Source organism: Arachis stenosperma, chromosome 10, assembly GCF_014773155.1.
Source record: "Arachis stenosperma cultivar V10309 chromosome 10, arast.V10309.gnm1.PFL2, whole genome shotgun sequence".
Classification (NCBI taxonomy): Eukaryota; Viridiplantae; Streptophyta; class Magnoliopsida; order Fabales; family Fabaceae; genus Arachis; species Arachis stenosperma.
Window position 1 is genome coordinate 29,987,093 of NC_080386.1, and position 20,316 is coordinate 30,007,408.

The 20,316-nt window shown below is 34.4% G+C and overlaps 2 protein-coding genes across 2 annotated transcripts; one reads left to right on the top strand and one right to left on the bottom strand.

The window, feature by feature from the left end:
* Window positions 1–7,640: 7,640 nt before the first annotated feature.
* Window positions 7,641–12,897, top strand: LOC130956054 (uncharacterized). Its single transcript, XM_057883076.1, has 5 exons — window positions 7,641–8,522; window positions 8,656–8,779; window positions 10,158–10,272; window positions 10,871–11,983; window positions 12,360–12,897. The coding sequence occupies exons 1-5, from the start codon at window positions 8,321–8,323 to the stop codon at window positions 12,624–12,626; spliced, it is 1,821 nt and encodes a 606-aa protein (XP_057739059.1). The 5' UTR covers window positions 7,641–8,320; the 3' UTR covers window positions 12,627–12,897.
* A 119-nt stretch (window positions 12,898–13,016) lies between these two features.
* Window positions 13,017–19,686, bottom strand: LOC130956055 (anthranilate synthase alpha subunit 1, chloroplastic-like). The gene is made up of 11 exons (XM_057883077.1): window positions 19,349–19,686; window positions 16,907–17,091; window positions 16,632–16,821; window positions 15,449–15,600; window positions 15,095–15,210; window positions 14,767–15,013; window positions 14,617–14,673; window positions 14,335–14,487; window positions 13,994–14,074; window positions 13,798–13,884; window positions 13,017–13,637 (listed from the first exon to the last, which is right to left on the bottom strand). The coding sequence occupies exons 1-11, from the start codon at window positions 19,548–19,550 to the stop codon at window positions 13,314–13,316; spliced, it is 1,794 nt and encodes a 597-aa protein (XP_057739060.1). The 5' UTR covers window positions 19,551–19,686; the 3' UTR covers window positions 13,017–13,313.
* Window positions 19,687–20,316: the final 630 nt, after the last annotated feature.

Sequence of the window (20,316 nt, forward strand, 5' to 3'; positions counted from 1 at the left end):
TGCTTGTTCAATCCTGTAATCCTCGTAGGAACGATATCCACTCACCGTGTTATTGCTTGATTCGACCTAATGCACTTGCCAGTATCCGAGTATATTCAATTTACGCTCATCAACGGCGATGCCACGAGCAACCTTTCACGACGGCGAGGAGAAGATGAATAATGATAATAAGGTCGAGCAGAAAAGAAGAGAAACAACGACACCCACAGTCTGTAATCACCAGCGGCGATAGCATCCTCTACACGAGGAGCCGAATTCGACGATGAGCTTGAAGTGAATGCTGACAAGAGAAACAATGAATAGGGTTAAATTTGGAATAAAATTATAGTTTCGGAAAGGGGGTTTCGAAAGCTGAGCGACGGAATCGAGCAATAAGCCACGACGGATTCGATGGGGTTGGTTGGAGCAAGAAAAGCTGGAGAAAGAATGGCAAGAGTGATGACACTGTAGTTCAATGCGCACCTTTTTCTCCTTTTTACCGCTCTTCAATTTTAGTTTTCTATATTAAACCCTGGCCTACATGTAGTTCTAATTAACAATAACAAGTTAACATATAAAACATACACTTTTACTTTTTTTTTTCTCTATTTTATTTATCACTTTCAATTTCTTTTTTCTATTTCATTTTTAATTTGTTATTATTATTATTATTATTATTATTATTTTATATATTTAAATTAATTTATTAGATTAAAATATGAGATTGAAAAAGTAATTTAGGATTAAATTAACCTAATAAAATTATTTTAGAAGCACATAATATTTTTATTTATCAAAATACAAATTAATATCAAATAGATCATTTTAGGTCACGCAATAAAATTGTAATCATAGATTTGTTTTAGGTCATCGTTTTATAAAACCGTAACTATAGACCCTTTTAGGTCACTTTTTAAAACCGTGGCTATAGATCTCTTTAGGTCACGCATTAAAACCGTGATCATACACCCTCATTCGATATGCGTGTCTGTTGTTTCAACGGTATCTTAATAAAAAATAAAAAATTCTTTTCCGAACACACTTGGACATACCAAAATACCATCACGTGTTAGTATATCCAACCTTATTCTTAATATGCATTCTTGAAATAAATTTAGAAATAGTATATATTATTATTTATTAAAAAATATTTTAAATACTTTATATAATTAAAATAAAACATTAAAAATATTTTAAAAATTAATTTATATTTTATATCAAGAAAATATCAAAATATCACTAAAAAGTACTTTATATTTTTTATATATGTCATGTGTGTGTTTTCGTGTCTTATAAAATTTTAAAATTCATGTGTCAACGTATCCCATGACGTGTTGTATCCTGTGTCCGTGCATATATATATATAATAAGATTTGTTATTGATTTTGAGATTAAATCTTATCTTATCTAATTTTCAAATTAAAATCTTATGAATTATATCATATCGCAATTCAAGTTAAAACAAAATCAGTTAGAATCTCATCCAAACATAGAATTCAAATTTAGAAATAAAATAACTAATTATTCTAATATTATCAATTATTATATTATTATTATCTTCTTAGTATTAGTAAAGAATATAATAATATTTTATTTGAATAAATATAATTATTTATTTGATCAAATTAAAATAATAATTAAATAATACCTTAGCAAATATCATAATATTTGTTAGTATGTGATCTCATGAGTTCAACACTAAATGGATAGTAAATTAGTCATATTAAATTTACTAATCAAGGTTGGCGTCTAGCAAATCAACATAGATTATAAACATAATATAGATTATAAATTATAAACATAGACCATTGAAGGAACTACAAATTTCTTTTTTGCATCCTAATTCAAGTTTCTCAAACTCTTCAATAAGCTCCTCAAAATCAGTTGTCATTGGAGAAGCACGAAGCCAATTTTGTGTGCATATCAATGCCTCAACTGTCTTTGAAGTTAAAGAACTCCTATAGTTGTTAAGCGCTCTTCCACTAGTGCTAAAAGCTAATTCTGAAGCAACAGTCGAGACCGGCATTGCTAAGACATCTCTAGCTATTTGGGATAAGATAGGATACTTGCTAGAATTTACCTTCCACCAATTCAATATGTCAAAAGTATTTTGATCACGAGGCTTCTCTAAACCATCTATCAAATACAAATCCACCTCATTCTTGTTGATGATCTCATGAAAATGCACCTCCTTGAAAAAATCACCAGTCATGTCGCCATCAGGTACTCCCACATCTGATGCACCATCCATTGTTGCTAAAGTAAAAGATCTACCCCCATTATTTGCATTCACATAGCATTCAAACATCTTGGAGAAGGTCTCTTTCACTTTTGCACCCAAAAAATCAGCATCATCCTTGTCATATAGCTTTTCAAAGCTAAAGTTCACAAACTTCAACTTGTATCTAGGATCAAGAACTACAGCAACAAAAATCATCATATTGATATTTTTTATGTTACCTCAGCACTTGTCATACTTAAGCTTCATCCTCTCAGCCATACTCCCAAGTAATGGATCTCGACTACCACAAGAAGCCTTGAACACTCGCAAAATCTTACAAAACTCATGAAAATATTGAGAAGAAGTCACAAGCAAACTACCAGACACACTGTTTGTAACATCATGAAAAATTTTCAAGAATTTCATAAATTGTTTTGCATTGTCCCAATCAATGTTCCTCGGAATACCACCTTGCATTAGAGCATATTCTGTATCTCTCTCCCCTAACCTCTTGAACACCTTTTGAAACTTCAAACCACTTTCAAGCATGGTGTATGTAGAATTCCATCTAGTGGGAACATCGAGTTGAACAGTACACTTGTCTTGTATCCTAGCTTACTTAATGAAATTTTTGAACCTATTCATACGACTAGGGGAAGCACGCACATATCTACTAGCATTTCTTATCTTGCTAATAGATTCATGCATCTCTTTCAATCCATCATTAACAACAAGATTAAGAATATGTGCACAACACCTAACATGCAAATGCTTTCCTTTCAAAGGATGTAAATTCTAATCCTCCATTCTAGTTCTTAGATAAGATATTGCAGTATCATTAGAACTAGCGTTATCAACAGTAATTGTGAACACTCTAGATATTCCCCACCCCAAAAGACATCTCTAAATTTTTCTACCAATTGTTTCTCCCTTGTGGTTTTTAATAAGACAAAAATTGATAATCCTCTTTTGTAATTTCCAATCATGATCAATGTAATGAGCAGTGAGACACATATAATTCAGATTTTGCACAGAAGTCCAACAATAAGTAGTTAAACAAACAGATTGATTCGGTTGTTTGAACACAGTTTTCAACCTATTCTTCTCACTAATATAAAGATTCCAACAATCCTTAGCAACAGTAATCCTTCCCGGAAGTGGAAATCTAGGTTGCACAATACTCATATAGAATCTGAATCCCTCACCCTCAACCAGTGTTGTCAGAACCGGACCGAACCGACCGGTCGGACTGGAAAATCGGCGAACCGGTGCTATAACCGGTCCGAGTGAGCTTTTTAACCGGACAAGGAATCGAACCGGATTGACCCGGATTGAACCGGCCGGGTTTGATCAAAACCGGTGAACCGGCGGGTTTCATTTAACCCGGACCGGTCGAACTCTTTTTTTTTTGTGACCTACGCTTGAAACGACGTCGTTTCATTAAAAATTAAAAAAAAAAAAACAAAAGCTACTTCCTGAAGGTGAAACGCTCAAACCCTAGCCTCCATCGTGCATCACTCTCATTCACTCCATCCCCTGTTTCCCTTCCCACAAGAGACCACCATGAGAGCTGAGAGATAGAGAGTCTGCTTCAGCTTCAGCCACCTCGTCGCCAGCGCGGAGACCCGTTCAGCTTCAGCCAGTGCGGCACTCACCACCGCAACCACACCAGTGCGCCACTCACCACTGCCAAGAAGCACATCCATCGAAGATTCAAGTCGCCTCCTCGTCGCCTACTGCATCCTGCTCGTCAGTCGTCAGTCGTCACCTCCGGTCTCCCTCTTCTCTGCTCGTCCCTCCATCCCTCCAAGGTCCAGGTATGTATTTGTAATTTTTTAATTTTTTGAAGTTATTCAGGATATTAAATTTTCAATAATTTGGTACTGATAGTTAGAATTAATTGATTATTGTAGATTGATTATGTATGTTGGTTTCTGTTTGATTTCTGTTAGAATTTAGATTGTTGAATGTTGATTGTTCACATATGTTTGATTTCTGTTTGATTTCTGTATGTTGGCAGATGAGATCATGAATACTTCTACATGTTTTTCAGTTTGATCTCTCTTGTTTGATTTTTGTATGTTGATTTATTTTTTATTTCTGTTCAGTTTGTTGATTATCCTTTGTTGTTACTTGTTAGATTGTTGATTGTTGATTATCTGTTATAGTGTTATATATGTTGGTTGCTGTTGTATATTATTCTTAGTAGTTAGTGAATTGTTGTTGTGCATTATTCTTGGATATTAGTGTTATATATGTTTGCACACATAGGACACTCGATCCTGTTTTCTTAAGCACTTGTTTGGCTAAGCCTTTGATTGCAGTCACATATAGCTTGAGTAAGGTGTCAGAGTTCATAGCTCCAATTAGGACTGTTAGACTCACAAGGGATATAAAACAAGATTGTGATTTGGTGTGTGGAAAACAGGTGACTTGGTAGTATGTCCATAAGGAACAACTTGTAGGGAGCCATACCTATTAAGATTCAGCTCATTGTTTGCTGTGTTGCTGATGAAATAGTTTCTGTGGCTATGAATGCTCATGTTAGCATGTTCTATGGGACTACAGCGGTAGGCTTGAAGTGTTTGGATCCCATCTTTTTCTTCATGAATCCTCGGCCATGTTACCACATTCACATTATGTTTATTTTCGTATTACTACTTATTTTTAGGATTTGAGACTTAATGTTTATTAAAATGTTATTGGAGATATGTTTTTTAACTGTTAATTTTTAAGTTTTTAGCTATTTTATACGTTTTACTTATGTGGGACCGGGTTAACCGGTTCAACCAGTGACCCACCGGTTGAACCAGTAACCCAGTGACCCAGTGACCTGACCGGTTCGATCACCGGTTCGGTTCTGACAACTATGCCCTCAACAAACTTGAACGGTAGCTCATCAACAATTATCATCCTAGCAAGGGCTTTTCTACACATTTCAGCATCAAAAGTAATTGCAGTAAATACCCCTTCACCCTCTTTTTTTTTGTTGGAAGGTAAAGATTGTTTGACTAGGGTCATCCGAGTCCCTAGAAAATTTTTTACATTGGTTCAACAAATGATAACGCATATTAGTTATACCATTTCTATGAGAGTCACATGCATATGATGCACCACACCAATTACATTTAGCCCTAGAATGTGATGGCTTGGACTTAGGATCCTTCGTAAAGTGTTCCCAAGTCCAAGATCTAGGTCTAGAAGGTTTTCTGTTACCTTCATTAGCTTCATCCTTGCCATCCTCTTCATTAGTTTCCACAGTGCTTGGAGCTGGAATTGTAGGAGTTGCTCCCGGAGTTGCTCCCGGAGTTGCACCCACATTAGTTGAATAATCAACCTTCCACTTCTTTGATCTAGGATGGGGCGGGGGTTTGGTAAGCACGCTGCTGTCCGTTGAAGAACGTACCACGGACTCAACATTTTCACCCCCAACTTCAGGCGTCCGCTCATTGGGCACCTCATTGCTTGTTGGCTGCATATATATAAACAGAACAATGAAAAATTAGCATTTTTAACTCATGAACAACACCAAAAGTTTTGTTTCCAGCAACAAAACCACAACAACTCATAAGCAGCTTATGAAAAATTAGCATTTTTAATTATATACAGCCATATATATATACAGAACAAAGCCACAGCAGCTCATAACAGTACAACTAAAGCAGTTGATAAGCAAAACCAATTTAAGACATAAGCAGCTGATACACAGCTCATAAGCAAAACCAAAGCAGCTTATAAGCAGCTCATAAACAGAACCATAACTAATTTATTTTTTTTCCATTTCTCTATTCGTGTTTATGAACTGAAACTTAGGATACATAAGTAATGCTAACATATTCTAACAACTAGAAGGCAAGTTATTATTTCGCAAGCAATGTATTCAATGAATGTCTTTATTTTTCATCCAGGAAAAAAATGAAAATAAAAAAAGAAAGCGATGCATGATCCTATGAATTCTTGATGCAGGCAATACAAAACTTAGATCAAGAAAAAAATAAATGAATCTCAAGGAACCTAAAGGATCCAATGGACTTACGGCAAGGCTAGGAATAAAAGATACAAGAACTTGATTTGATAAACACTTAACCAGAATTCGAGAGAAAATGAGATAGAGGAAAATTGATATCATTCATGGTTGATAAATTGGAAAGCTACCCTATACAAGTGGACAACACTCACAGAAAATAAGAAATAACCAAAATAAAAGTAAATTGGAAGAAATTAAAAGATAAGAAACTCACATAACAGTACAACTCACTAAAAATCCCACAAACAGAATTTCTAAAAACAGGACCACAAATATAATTTCTAAAAACAATTATTCAGGTTAAATCAAGCACAATATCACTATAAATCCCACTAAATCAAGTACAAATATCACTAAAAATATTGCAGACTAGGATTTTGTTGACAATATATACATTAATTACTGTTAAAAAAACCAAGCACAAATTCTAACCTCCGAAGAAGACATTCTTCAGTTCAGTTGCTTTTTGCAGGAGAGGGCTTGGTGACAGGAGTGTTGCTCGAGTTGGACTGCTCGGCCACTGGAGTCTGCTCGGCGACGGACTGCTGCTCGGCGACTCTGCTCGGCGACGGACTGCTGCTCGGCGAATGGATTGCTGCTCGGCGACGGACTGGTTGGAGTGCTGATCGGCTTTGGCTTTGTTGCGACGGCGACCCTACGACGACGATGAATGAACGCCTTCGAGCAAGGATTGGCGACTTCCTTGATGGTGGACACTGGACAACACTCTCTGGCTCCCTCAGGCTCTCCTTCTCTCAAGCATGGAGGTCGGAGGTGGAACCGTGGAAGAATGGGAGAGAGAAGTTTTTTGTGGGTGAATGAGTTTAGCCGTTTAGGATTCGCGTAAAGGGAGAAGAAGAAAGCTAGGGTTGTGGCTGAGTGGCCCTTAAATACCTAGGTTAAAGGGCAACAAAGTAAAAACACACACTACTGAACCCTCGTTCTTCGGTTCGGTCCGGTTCGGTTCGATTTCTGTCGAGCCAACCAAGAACCGAACCAAACCGATCGGTTTGGTTCGAAAAAATAAAAAAACCGATTTTTTCGATTTTTTAATCGATTGTTGTAAAATTCAGTTCGGTTCTGCGATAATTTTCGGTCCGTTTCGATAACTTACACCCCTATTCATATCCAAGAGAGTGATCTGAATCGGATAAAACTGAATAACAAATTTAAAATTGATTTATAACTGGTTATATATTAATCGAATTCTTAAACGCAAGTACATGTACATCCAAATTTATATATTTTTCATTCAAAAATTGACTATTTGTTTTATTCGTATAAATATAAATTGTCTATTTTTTATTTTCTTTTTTTGGCGGGGTTAAAAGTTTTACTTAAAACAATTAATTAAGACCATTCGTCAAAGCCTACTCTCTCACCGTCTCACGGGCATAAACAAGAATGCGAATGGCTACAAAGACACACCATTGCTAAAATTCAAAACAAGGAATACAGCATAAGGGGTACTACCGTAATTACACACCCCAACGCAAAACGTGGCGTCAGAAGACAGGACCAACAACAGCTGTTACAGTTTCTGTTCATCCTATATTCTCAATCTTGCCCTCCAACCTTCGTTTGCAATTACAACACAGTGCCACTTCCTCTCTCTCCTTTCTCTCACTCTCATCTCTCTCTCTCCTCACCGGTTAGCTAAAGTTTTACGTTTCCCGATCTCTCTCTTCTCGCACGCGCTTCTCATTCTCACCTTCGCCACGCGACAATGGCGGTTTCAGCTCCAACGCTTCTTCTCTAGAGTGTAAAAGAGTTTCGGTTTTTCCTATTTTTTTCTTTAAGCTACAATGCCGTTTTGTTCCAGCTAGAAAAGAGCATCTTCGATTTTCTCGAACAGATTCGAACTTCGGGAGAGAGAGAGAGAGAGAGCGCGCGCGAGAAAGTGAGATTCATTTTCTCGTTCAGCTCCCGTTGCGTTCGGTTGTTGGAACCTTCTTTTCGGGTGACGTTACCGAGAAAAAGGAAAAAGAGAAGTGAGTTAGGTTCTTGTGGCTTTTGGATTGGGGCTTTTTTAGAAGGGTTTTTTGTAGTTACTATTTTGCCCCTAGGGTTCGTGGAGTTTTCGATTTTAGGAGATGAATCGCAGTTTCAGGGCTCAAGAATCGCAAATGCAAGGTGCGTTGAAGCAGAGGCAGCAACAATTTGGGGTTTTGAGGGGTTCTTCTGCCGCGAAAGAGAAGGACGAGGAACTCGCATTGTTCCTTGAGATGAAGAAACGTGAGAAGGAGCGCAACGATCTTCTGCTTCACACCTCAGAAGAGTTCGATTCAGCTCTCGGTATAGATTTCATGTTCAGAGTTTCTTCGTTTGTTTTTTTAATTATTTTCTAATGTTTAGATGACTTTAGTTGACTGAGATTAGTGGCCTTTGAACTTGGATAAGTTATTATTTCGAGATTAATGGTTTGCAGGTTCAAATTCGAATCTGAGTACTTCTCCAATATTCAACATTTCTTCATCAACGCCGGCACCTATGAGGAAGACCGGTGCTGATGATTTTCTCAATTCTGAAAATGATAAAAATGATTATGACTGGTATGTTCTTACCTTTCTATTTATGGCTTGCCTAATTTTTATCCAACGCGTTTATCTTGCTTGCCAATTGCCATTGTGTTTATTAGTGTCAATTATGGAGTTTTAAGTTTCTTTTGTTGACATTTCTTTTTCCTTTTTATGGGACCTTAGATCCCTAAGCATTGTTTTTCAATTTAACAGTGTTTTTGCCGGTATCCGACCCTGTCTTGCATAGATTTTCACTATTGTCATATTTTTCTGAGTTATACACGGTACCATTGTTGGTGTTGGCTGCTTTCATTTCCATATTACACCAAACGATATTTCATATGTATAAGTATATGGATTTTGATTTTGTTATTTGAGTTTCCTCCTTTTTGGGGGAAGTAGATGTGATGTCCCTTCTACCTTGAACCCTGCTTGTTTCAAGGCTTGATGTGATTATAAATAGTGACTTTCTTGAAGTGAGTAGTTTTGAAATTCTTCACAAAAAGTCAGAACACATTCTGTTCTTTGAGAAAATGATAAAATGAAGCTCTTGATATCTAAAAAAAGATTAATTCAACTTGGAAGCAACAACAGCTTGTGCAACTCTTTCTCAAAAGATGAATCTGAGTTCTTGTTCATCTCCCAAAGAAATAGAGAATAATGTAGAATAATGGACAAATTTCAAATTTTTTTCAAAAAGATCTTTAAAAACTGTTAAGAATTAGTTGTAGGTTGGGATGATGAGGTTGTGGTTGCTTTTTTCTTTATTTTACTATACACTTTTTTTCAATTGCTTATCCACTTTTTAAGTTTTCATAATTATGATGATAAAGGCATTGTTAGTCGATTTTTTGGCAGTCCCCATAATAAAATTTGAATAGAAAATTTGAGAAGCATATGGCTAACTTATATGCTTTGATGAGAAATGAATTTGTTAGCCAATTTGGAAAGCAACAGATTCTTAATTATTCTGCATTCAAGATTCAAGAAAAAGGTCTCCATACACTGGATGAATCATTTGGTACAACGCTTAGGCTTTACCATGCTTGCTAAGATCTTTCCAATAACATGACCTTCTAGCTTAATTCTTTTATTGGTCCCAAAATTACAGTTAAGAATGCAATTCGAAACCCATTAGCACAGTTAAGAATCTTTCGGGTTTACAAATAAGACATCAGAACTCTAAAACTGACCAAATTACCACTTATAACAAAAGCTTAAAAATTAGTTAAACTATCTGGAAATTAAATAGGTAATCCTGCTACTAATATTGCTGGTTTCTGTTACCACATGTAATTTAGTATCTGTCCTCCTACACTTGTAACTGACTTCGCCTGTTCAAGTTATGTATATGCTAGTGATGATTGTTGTTTGAATTGACACTTATCATGGTTATTGTTAATCTTTTCAGGCTTTTAACTCCTCCTGGTACTCCTCTTTTTCCATCTCTGGAGATGGAATCTCGAAAGACTGTTATGAGTCAGCTTGGAACTCCAGCCGCACGTCCCACAGCAGTAAAATCTAGAGTAAGCAGCTACTTCAGATCATGTGAATTGTCTTATCAATCAAATGGCAGGCATTCACCATTTGTGTCTGATTTGACATTGTTAATGAAATTGTAATTTTCCTTATAAGTTCGTATTTTGAGTGAACTTTTGTTTGAATGTCATTATTTTGCAGTATCCTTACAATTGACAAACTTGACTTTAAGCTGAAAAAGGTGATTTGCTTAAAAATGTGCAAGTGAATTTCTCTGTTTTTCTACCGTATAGTCAAATGCTTGACTAGAAATGACTTATTATATGTATTCCCTAAGAACCCCTTGCTTTGAGTGCCGCACTATGGCAAATATGCATTGATCTCATTGTTATCTTCGAGTAAATTTATAAGTCTTGGTTTTTACCTTTTATAATGATAAGAAAATTGTTGATGCTCTATTGTTGTACTGGTTTTTTTTTTTTTTAAATAATAAAGTAGGGTTCTTTTAGTGATTTGCTGAAACATTTTAGTCCAATTGCATTGATTTTTCTATTTTGCTGATGCCACGAACTGGGATAAAGCTTGGTTGTCTGTTTTAGTTTCAGGTATTTTTTTTCTTATATTTGTTTCCTTGTGGTTTTATAGTTGGCAAATCCTCAGTCTGAGCCTGCTGGCAGGACAAACTTAGTATCTAAACAATCAGCTTCCTCCCCATTGAGCTCTTCAAGTGGTGGAACAAGGAGGCCATCTTCGTCAGGAGGTCCTGGATCACGGCCTGCAACTCCTACTGGCCGTCCTACCTTGACCACAACTTCAAAACCATCAAGGCCTTCAACACCTACTCGGGCTACTTTATCTTCATCTAGGACCACAGTTCCTACATCCAAGACTATAATTTCCACAAACAGGTCGGCAGTTTCTGCCACCAAGACTTCCACCTCTGCTACTAAGATCGCAACTCCTGCAGCTAAATCCACCATTCCATCGAGATCCTCTACCCCTTTGTCAAGATCTACAGCAAGATCATCAACACCAACTAGCCGACCTACTTTGCCTCCTTCCAGGTCCACATCAAGAGCATCTACCCCTACTCGGCGACCATTGACACCATCAAGTGAACTCAATGTTTCTTCGTCTTCAATTAAGATTCCTTCAAACTCCAGGCCAGCTTCTGCAACATCAAGACAGCCTGCTACTGTGACATCAAGGCTGCCAGCCCCTGTGACATCAAGGCAGCCAGCTCCTGTGACATCAAAGCCGGTACCGTCACGTGGCACTTCACCAACAGTGAGATCTAGACCATGGAAGCCGTCTGAAATGCCAGGTTTTTCACTTGATGCTCCACCCAACCTAAGGACAACACTTCCTGATAGGCCACTGTCAGCAACTAGGGGCAGGCCTGGAGCCCCTACTTCTCGGTCTTCATCTATTGAGCCTGCTTCCACCGGAAGACCCAGACGGCAATCGTGTTCTCCTTCAAGGGGGCGATCTTCCAATGGAATTGCTCACATCAGCGGAAATTCTATGCCAGCAGTTAGCCGCGGGCATTCCAAAGTGAATGATAATGTCAGTCCTGTTGTAATAGGGAACAAAATGGTCGAGAGGGTAATAAATATGCGAAAACTAGCACCACCAATGTCTGATGACAAAAACTCTCCCCTTAGTAATTTGTCTGGCAAGTCCACTTCATCTCCAGATAGCTCGGGCTTTGGAAGAACACTTTCAAAGAAGTCCTTGGATATGGCTATTAGGCACATGGTATGTATCTTCCCAACATTTTATGCACTAGATGAAAATAACTATGTTAAAAATTTCAATGCTGCAATCTGTAGTTAATTAGTGCATGGCATTTCAAGATTTAGAGATTTTATGGCATCAAAGTACCTTCATTCTATTTTGGAAATAGATTCTCTCTCAATTGATGTTGTTAAGCGATTTCTTACCATATAATATCTTCTCTCTCATGTTTTTTCTTAGTCTTATTTAAAGAGAGTGTATAGTGAGAGATTATGCTTAACAATTGAGAGAATCCATTTCCCATTCTATGATGATTTTGCTTAATTATTGAATTGGATAGATTTTTTCTAGCAATATAATCCTTCTCTCACCAATTTACTTGTTTCTCATTGGATAGGATATAAGGAGAACAATTCCAGGCAATTTACGGCCATTAATGACAAACATTCCAGCTTCTTCTTTGTATAGTGTGAGGTCAGGTCCTCAGCGTGGTCGAACAATTAGTGTTTCAGGCATTTCAGGATCTCCTCATGCTACAAGCAGTAACGCCAGTTCTGAAGTGAGTGTAAACCAAAATGGTCTTTGTTTAGATAGTAGTGAAGTAGATGATGATATAGGCAGCGAGAGATGTGGCCAATCTCCTGCCAGTGTAAGAGGCAGGTAAACTGTTCTAAGTTCTCACATAGGAAACTGCATATACCTACAAATTAGTACCAGTGTTCGTATCCTTAGTTTCAGCCATATGGGATTTGCATATGGAGCTAACATTGCTTCTACTTATGTAAAGCTTATTGAAAGTGATGTAACATCATGTAATGGGTATCTCTGATTTAGGTAGATTGCTTGTATGTCATTGTTATGGAGGCAGTGCTCAGTTTTTGAAACAAGCTGAGGTTAATATTCTATTTTATGGAAATTTGGCTCATTATCTTCAATCCATTAGCTATATCTTTTGTAAATGCATGGTGACTTCTCTGAGAGCCTAAGATAGCAAGGGAATTGGATAGCCATGCGTTTAAAATTTGACTTTATTTTAATAGAATTTACGAACTTCTTAATTTTAATCTTAAACATTCCGTACATCTCTTAAGAGCTTCAAAATTTTCATACAAATAATAATCAAAAGCAATGACTTAATTGTAATGCAATTTTATCGGTATTAATTTAAAGAAACACCTATGCATTGTATAGAAAGACAAAGGAAAGAGCTCTCATCCAACATGCATAGTACTGTTCAGGAACTTCAAAATTATGTATGGAGCTTCCCTGTAACGCTGTAATCCTATTTCTATTGGATGTTTATTAAATTTTGATTTCTAAGAACATCTAGTCATAGCAGGCACCAGAGATCTCATTTGTCTAAAAATGCTGACTCGGCCAAGTCGATGGCGCGAGCAAGACCAGCAGCTTTGTTTTGGCACTCTTGGTGCTCATCATCAGGGTCACTGTCCGCAACTATACCAGCACCAGCTTGAAGGTGAGCGACCCACTCGTGGCGTTGGTTCAAGTTTTTGTACAAGTACATTGTGTCATCCCTAGCTGTGGTTGGAAATACAATTGTCCTCAAAACTAGAGCGATGTCCATTTCGTCGGTGAAAGATATGTATCCGAATCCTCCACTGTAAGGGCCTCGCCTCGCCACCTCCAACTTATCAATTAGCTCCATTGCCTTCACCTGCATGCTCAAGCGATCAAGTTAAAATGAAGTATGCATCATCAGAAGCAACGGACCTCCAAAGCATGAATTGTAGACGTTTCTGGAACATGCATTTCAAGAGCATCCAAGGCTTGAAAAAAAATTGTAAATTGTCAAAGATATCAAGAAAACTATGAACCTTTGGTGCCCCACTGACAGTTCCAACCGGCAAAGCAGCACGGAGGGCGTCCCAGCAAGTAAGATGTTCTTGCAACTCTCCTGAAACCTTTAATACATAATGCATTTATGTTAATATTATTTGTTGAAACTACACAATAGCAATGAAACATCATATAATATCCTGGCTTTAACAAGAGATGGTTCTCAATTCTCACCGTCGAGCTTATGTGCATGACATGCGAATATCGCTCGATGTTCATAACCTTTTCCACCTTCACAGAACCAGGTTTTGATACCTAAAGAAAGAATTTCCGATATCAGAACCATCGGACATATTGCTTCTTCAAGATTCAAGATAATATTCTAAGGTTGATATTCACAAAATGTTATTTTCTTGAAGTTACATATATGCATACTTTATAATGTTATATTGGTTTATTTAACTTTGAAGTTTAATAAGATTTTAACTCCAATAGAGGAGGAGATTATAGATTAAGAGAATGCAAGAAACGAGGCTGGAATTTTTCCACTACAAAAGTGAATATATTTTGCAAACCTTTCCAACATCATTGCGTCCCAAATCAACCAGCATGACATGCTCTGCACATTGCTTTTCATCACTCAGGAGCTTCATTTCTAACTGTTTATCTTCCTCTAGTGTCTTCCCTCTTCTACACGTCCCGGCCAACGGACGATTCACAATCTTGTTCTGTTCATAACAAGACCAAAATAAGTATCCACTATAACATAAAATGACAGTGTAATTCAATAAACCTAAGATGATTCAATTAAGATTTACAGCAAATAACTTAGTGATCAAGTATTGTGAAAAACATACCTTCTTTATACGCGTAAGAATCTCCGGACTTGAAGCGACCAAAATACATCCCCGAGCCTGTTTGATAAATATATAGAGCGCGACATGAAAGACCTGAACTTCAAAAAATTAAATTACATGAAGAATTATATCAGGATGTTGCATATAAACCTGCAAATAAGTCATATATGGACTTGGATTCACAACTCTCAAGGCTCTATAAACTTCGAACGGATCAGCAAATGTTCTTCGCTCGAATCTCTGGCTTAACACAATCTGAAAAATATCCCCTGCCTTAATATGTTCTTTTGCCTGAAGGACTGCCTCCTTGTATGCTTCAGGTGCCATGGTTGACATTTTTAAAGGAGGACCGAAATGGTGAGTATGCAAATTCACTGAGCCTGAAGCCAGCCTCGGACTAGCAAATCCAAATTTCAAATTAATTTCTACTGGACCATAAAAACCGGCGCATGATGATATGCAAGAATGAATTACTTACGGTTTACTATCCTGTAATCTGGCGACTAATTTCGCAAGCCGTTCCTTTCCCTTGTTGTAAGCACTCTCCACCGAAGGGAATTGATCAACTCTCACCCAAACAATCACATATGTTTTCTGTTGAGCATAGAAAAAGTAAAAATTGAATGAAGAGTGAACAATTTTTAGTTATGAATCAGTATTTTCATGTTCTTTCTCATCAGTATTAGCTGATGAAAAGGAATTTACAAGAACAATGAACTTGAAGACTTTTTTCTACCTTCTTGAATAAATGCACAAAATTCTAACAAAAAGATAAGGAAGAAATTTTGCTACATGATATATTACTTGTGAAGCAAGCAAACAAGGCTGCTACCTTCTCTACATGATCAAACACAACCACAGAATCATAGAGGCCGAGATGTATGTCCGGGAGGTTTCTGTCGTCCTCCGGAGCATTCGAAAATGGTAGTTTTTTCTTTTCCACATAACGAACTGTGTCATAGGAGAAATAACCTGCCCAGCCACCTAAAAGAGCAGCTTAAGAAGTTTAGATATTGACATGATGCAGTTTAAGCATTTGTAGAACAAAGTCTATAAACCAAGATTTCAATTTCAGCTCTCCAAGAGAAAGGAATGCCTGATATAATGCTCTCTATTCTTTTTCAAGAAATATAGCCGCGCTTGCCGAGACCGGGAAGAACACATTGGTTTCAAAAGGATCAATCTATGTTGAAATAGGATAAACTACCAACATTGTATCCCGAGTTTATATTGTGACAAAAATAATCCCACAGATGTCAAAGACAAATAAATCTTAGAAAGTTTTTAAAATATGACAAAAATAACAAAAGAAAAAAATATTTTGTTTTATATGTGGAAGACGACTTTTATATTTAGCAAAGGATATTTGCATTTAAATGTGCATGAAAAAATTTAGAACAGAATTTTATTCTTTGATTTTTTTTTTAAATTTTCGGTTACTCAAAATAAAAAAAAAAACTTAACCTAAAATTATCAAATTTTAATGATAATAGGTATCATTTTTCTAATCATGCCGGAAAAAAATTGCATTAAAGTTTAATTTTTTAACTTTTTTGAAAAAATATATTTAATATTAGATTATTTTTATAAAAATACTATTTATACACTAAAATCAGAAACTTTGTATTTATGTATAGATACATTCATTGTTTAACTCATTTTCAATATATATTTTATACATAGCATTGCTATAATTTTTTTTATGTTTTTAAATATTTTCAAATTTATTTATTCTTTGTATTTCACTGGATATTTTTACCAATAATATAAATTTTAGGATATTATTTTAATAATTTAAATGCAATCAATAAATGAATATACGAAAATATTATATACACAAAAAAATCATCTACTAAATCAATTACTATATAATTTGATATAAATATATATTAATTTAACTTATTTTTAATGTATATTTTATATTTCAATATATATTTTATATGGAGAGATAATTTTTGGTGTACACTTAACAAGATGATATCATATAACACATTTGATAGTATAGACTGTCTTACCACAGAAGGCATCTGGAAGTTCATTACTAAGACATGGCTTCCAACCCTGCGAGAGTCTTCTAGGAATCGTCATAGGATCATCAACAGTCTCTCTTGTTAACTTCCCCAATTCATGGTCCATTATTGTAACACTATTTTCTTTCGCCACAATTTCCATACTTGGTTGAGCTCCTATAACGCTATAGCGCCCCTGTATTCAATCCAACCATAACTTTGCGTAATAGACAAAATTAGAACTATAAGAAAAAATAATGAACATGACAAAACACACTCACCATATTCGAGGAATCAAGAGTAGGCTCTGCAGACTCGAAAAGAAAGCTGGGAGCCTCGCCATCATCTTCCTTAACCAAAAGCCGGTAGGCAAGAACCGGAGTAAGTTGATCGGAGAATATGCATTGCTGGAGAGGAATCAAGTTCCCATTTCTTGAAGCTTCAACAAATTCCCTTGCTTCATCAACTGCAAAAGTAGTACATGCTTACTCAAATACTAAAATGTTAAAATTGTACATGTGAAGAGTTACAAAACCAAAACCATTGGACATGTCATTCGCAATCGCAAAAATGCTATGTGTATATAAACAATTAATTACTAAATTAGTATAAATATATATATTATATTTTGATATATATCTTATAGCGATTATTAAATTTTTTGTGTACACTTAGTATAATTATATATAAGCGTTGGTGTATTTGGTTGGGATAAAGATTAGACAGAAACTTTTATGGATGAAAATAATGTTCATCCACACAAATTTTTAGAAACAAATCCTCCAAAATTTTCAAGTGTGACAATATCTTTTTACGTGTATTTTCTTTCTTGTCCTATTTAGTGAGTTTAGGTAAGAGAATAAAAAGTCACATTTGACAATATTAATTAAATTTTTTTTAAAGTGACCATACTAATAAAATAATAAAGTATTGTTTTAATCCTTTTTAAATTTATTATTTATTATTGAGAAAGTTTAGAGAACATTTTTATTAAAATATTGTCTGTACTTAATCAGCAAAAGAAAAGTGAATAATCTCACACCATTGAATAAAATCTTACACCATTAAAAATACTAATGATAGTTAATTGATGACTATAAATTACAAAATTTACTGGGTCTCTAGCATTTCTCTTTATTATTTATGAGTCTCACTATCTTAATTTAATGGTGATTAATGATGTACTTTTTTTTCTAAAGTGACAATATAACTTTAGAAGAGTCGAATCCTAATTAAAAGAAGGATAAATGATCAAATTAATTCTTAAAAGATTACATGTTCTCCAAATTAATCTCTAATTTTTTTAATCAAATTCGTCATTTAAAGATTTTAAACTAGTCATTATTGATGGTATCAAAATTTACTAATGTGACATATTAAGTACCACCCCAACACACATCTAGAAGTCTTAATTGACTATTAACATAATAAATTTATAAAATTAGATCAAATTAAATTGACAGATTTCAATGTCTTAAGTTTTTTTTAATTAGGTTTTGACTTGATTTATAAACTTATTATATTAATAGCTAATTAAAACTTTTAGGTTTTTAATTATGTTTTGACTTGATTTAATTTCGTAAATTTATTATAAAATTAGATCAAGTCAAAACCTAATTAAAAAAAAAATTTGAGACATTGAAATCTTTCAATTTGAAGTTAATTTGATATAAATTTATAAATTTATTATGTTAATAGTCAATTAAGACTCTAAGTATGTGTTGAGATATTATTTAATGTATTGTATTAATAAATTTTGACAATATTAACAAAAAAGTGATAAAATGACTCATATAACTAATTAAAAATTTTTAAAAACAAATTTAATTAAAATTTTTTTTTCAAAAACTCATTTTAAAAAATAAATGATCTTTTAAAAATTAATTTGACCATTTACTGAACTGAATAGTAAGTATAGCGTGTTTCGCTATGGCAGTAAAATCACGACGGACGAAATTTCATGTATGAAAACCGGGTTAAATTTTCAGAAATTACAGCGTTTTTACTCTTTTACCCCATACCAAATACACCAAAGAAATCGAATTTGCTGGGATTCATTCAGTTATCCAGAACTGTTCATACTTAAATTTGGCGTTGCCTCCAAACTCAACACTTTACAGCACCCATTTTCATGCCATCATCCCTCAAATACTTCAAATCAGTTTTTAAAACAATTTTAGTCCCATATTTTATTTTTTAACAAATTTTAAATCAATTTTAAACTAACTTTTATTTTCTTAAACAATTTATTTTTCATATCATATTATTCGTCTATATAGAGAAATTAATCTAAAAAATTTTAAATTTTTTGAGATGATTATATTTTTATTAAATAATAGAGATTAATTTATCTAATTTTTTTATAAAAATTTGACATAAAAATTAATTTGTCTAAAAAAAATAAAATGTTAAAAGGTTACTTTGGTGGTTAAAATTTGTTGATAATTAAATGATCCTAATAAAAATCTCTATTAAGCATCGATTTGAGATATTACTTCTTTTCAAATAAAAAAACACTCATGCAGCAATAAAGATGACAACTTTGTGATAGAATAAAAATCCAGCTATATCATATATCACAAGATTCTATTTAAACATGCAGTAAATATTAGAACTTTACTATCAAATCATCTACCCATTTTTTTATTGTTAAAAAATAAGAGAGAATTCAACAAGAAGGTAAAAAACACAGGGGAAAAAATAAGAAGCAAATACCAACTTACCAGAGAATGATGATGAACTTGAGAGTGAAGAACAACACCTCAATGTAAGAGAAACTGAGGGAAGTGGCCTAGTGAGACTCCGGCCGCCGGAGAGAACCAACCGGCGAGAGAATCTTAGGGAATGCATTGGATAATTGGCATTTGCATATATTACTGGTTGTGGTTTCAAATTCAGACACATAGAAGCTGTTGCAGACAGCATTTTTTTTCAATGAACTGAGGCTTCTGTTGTTGTTGTTGTTGGTGGTGGTGGTGGTGTTATTCTCTTTTCAGTTATGACACTGAAGAATACAAGAATCAATGGATCGGTAGTTCAGATAACTATAATATGATGATAAAAAAAAAAAAAAAGAAGAAGAGCAAGTACCAGTTGCAGAGTTCCAATGGAAGCATTTAGAAGTTATATCTATCGGTCTATCAGTTATTAGTACATTGGAATTTTCACATTTCTTTTTTAGGTAATGAATCTTTATTATTTTTTTCAGTGATTTTCTATTCCAGTCATGATATTTTTCAAATATATTTAATTCCACACATTAATAACAAACAACAGCAATATTATTATTATTATTATTATTATTATTATTATTATTATTATTATGTAATCCTATGCCTTAAAAATATAGATTAAACATATCATAAAAAAATTTTAATATTTATTATTTTTATGTATTAAAAACGTAAAAAAAATTATTTTTGTAATCAATAAAATTATTTTTTTTATAATATATTTAACTTATACTCTTAAGATATAGGATAGCAAAATCTTAATAATAATAATAATAATAATAATAATAATAATAATAATAATAATAATAATAATATTATTGCTGTTGTTTGTTATTATTCCACGGGAAAAAGTTAAAAGAGAGAGAAGGCACATTTCAAATGTGAGGCGCTGACTCTTACTCTTAGAAATAGAAATAAAGTAGGAATAGAGAATGCATTAAAATAATTTCCATAAGATT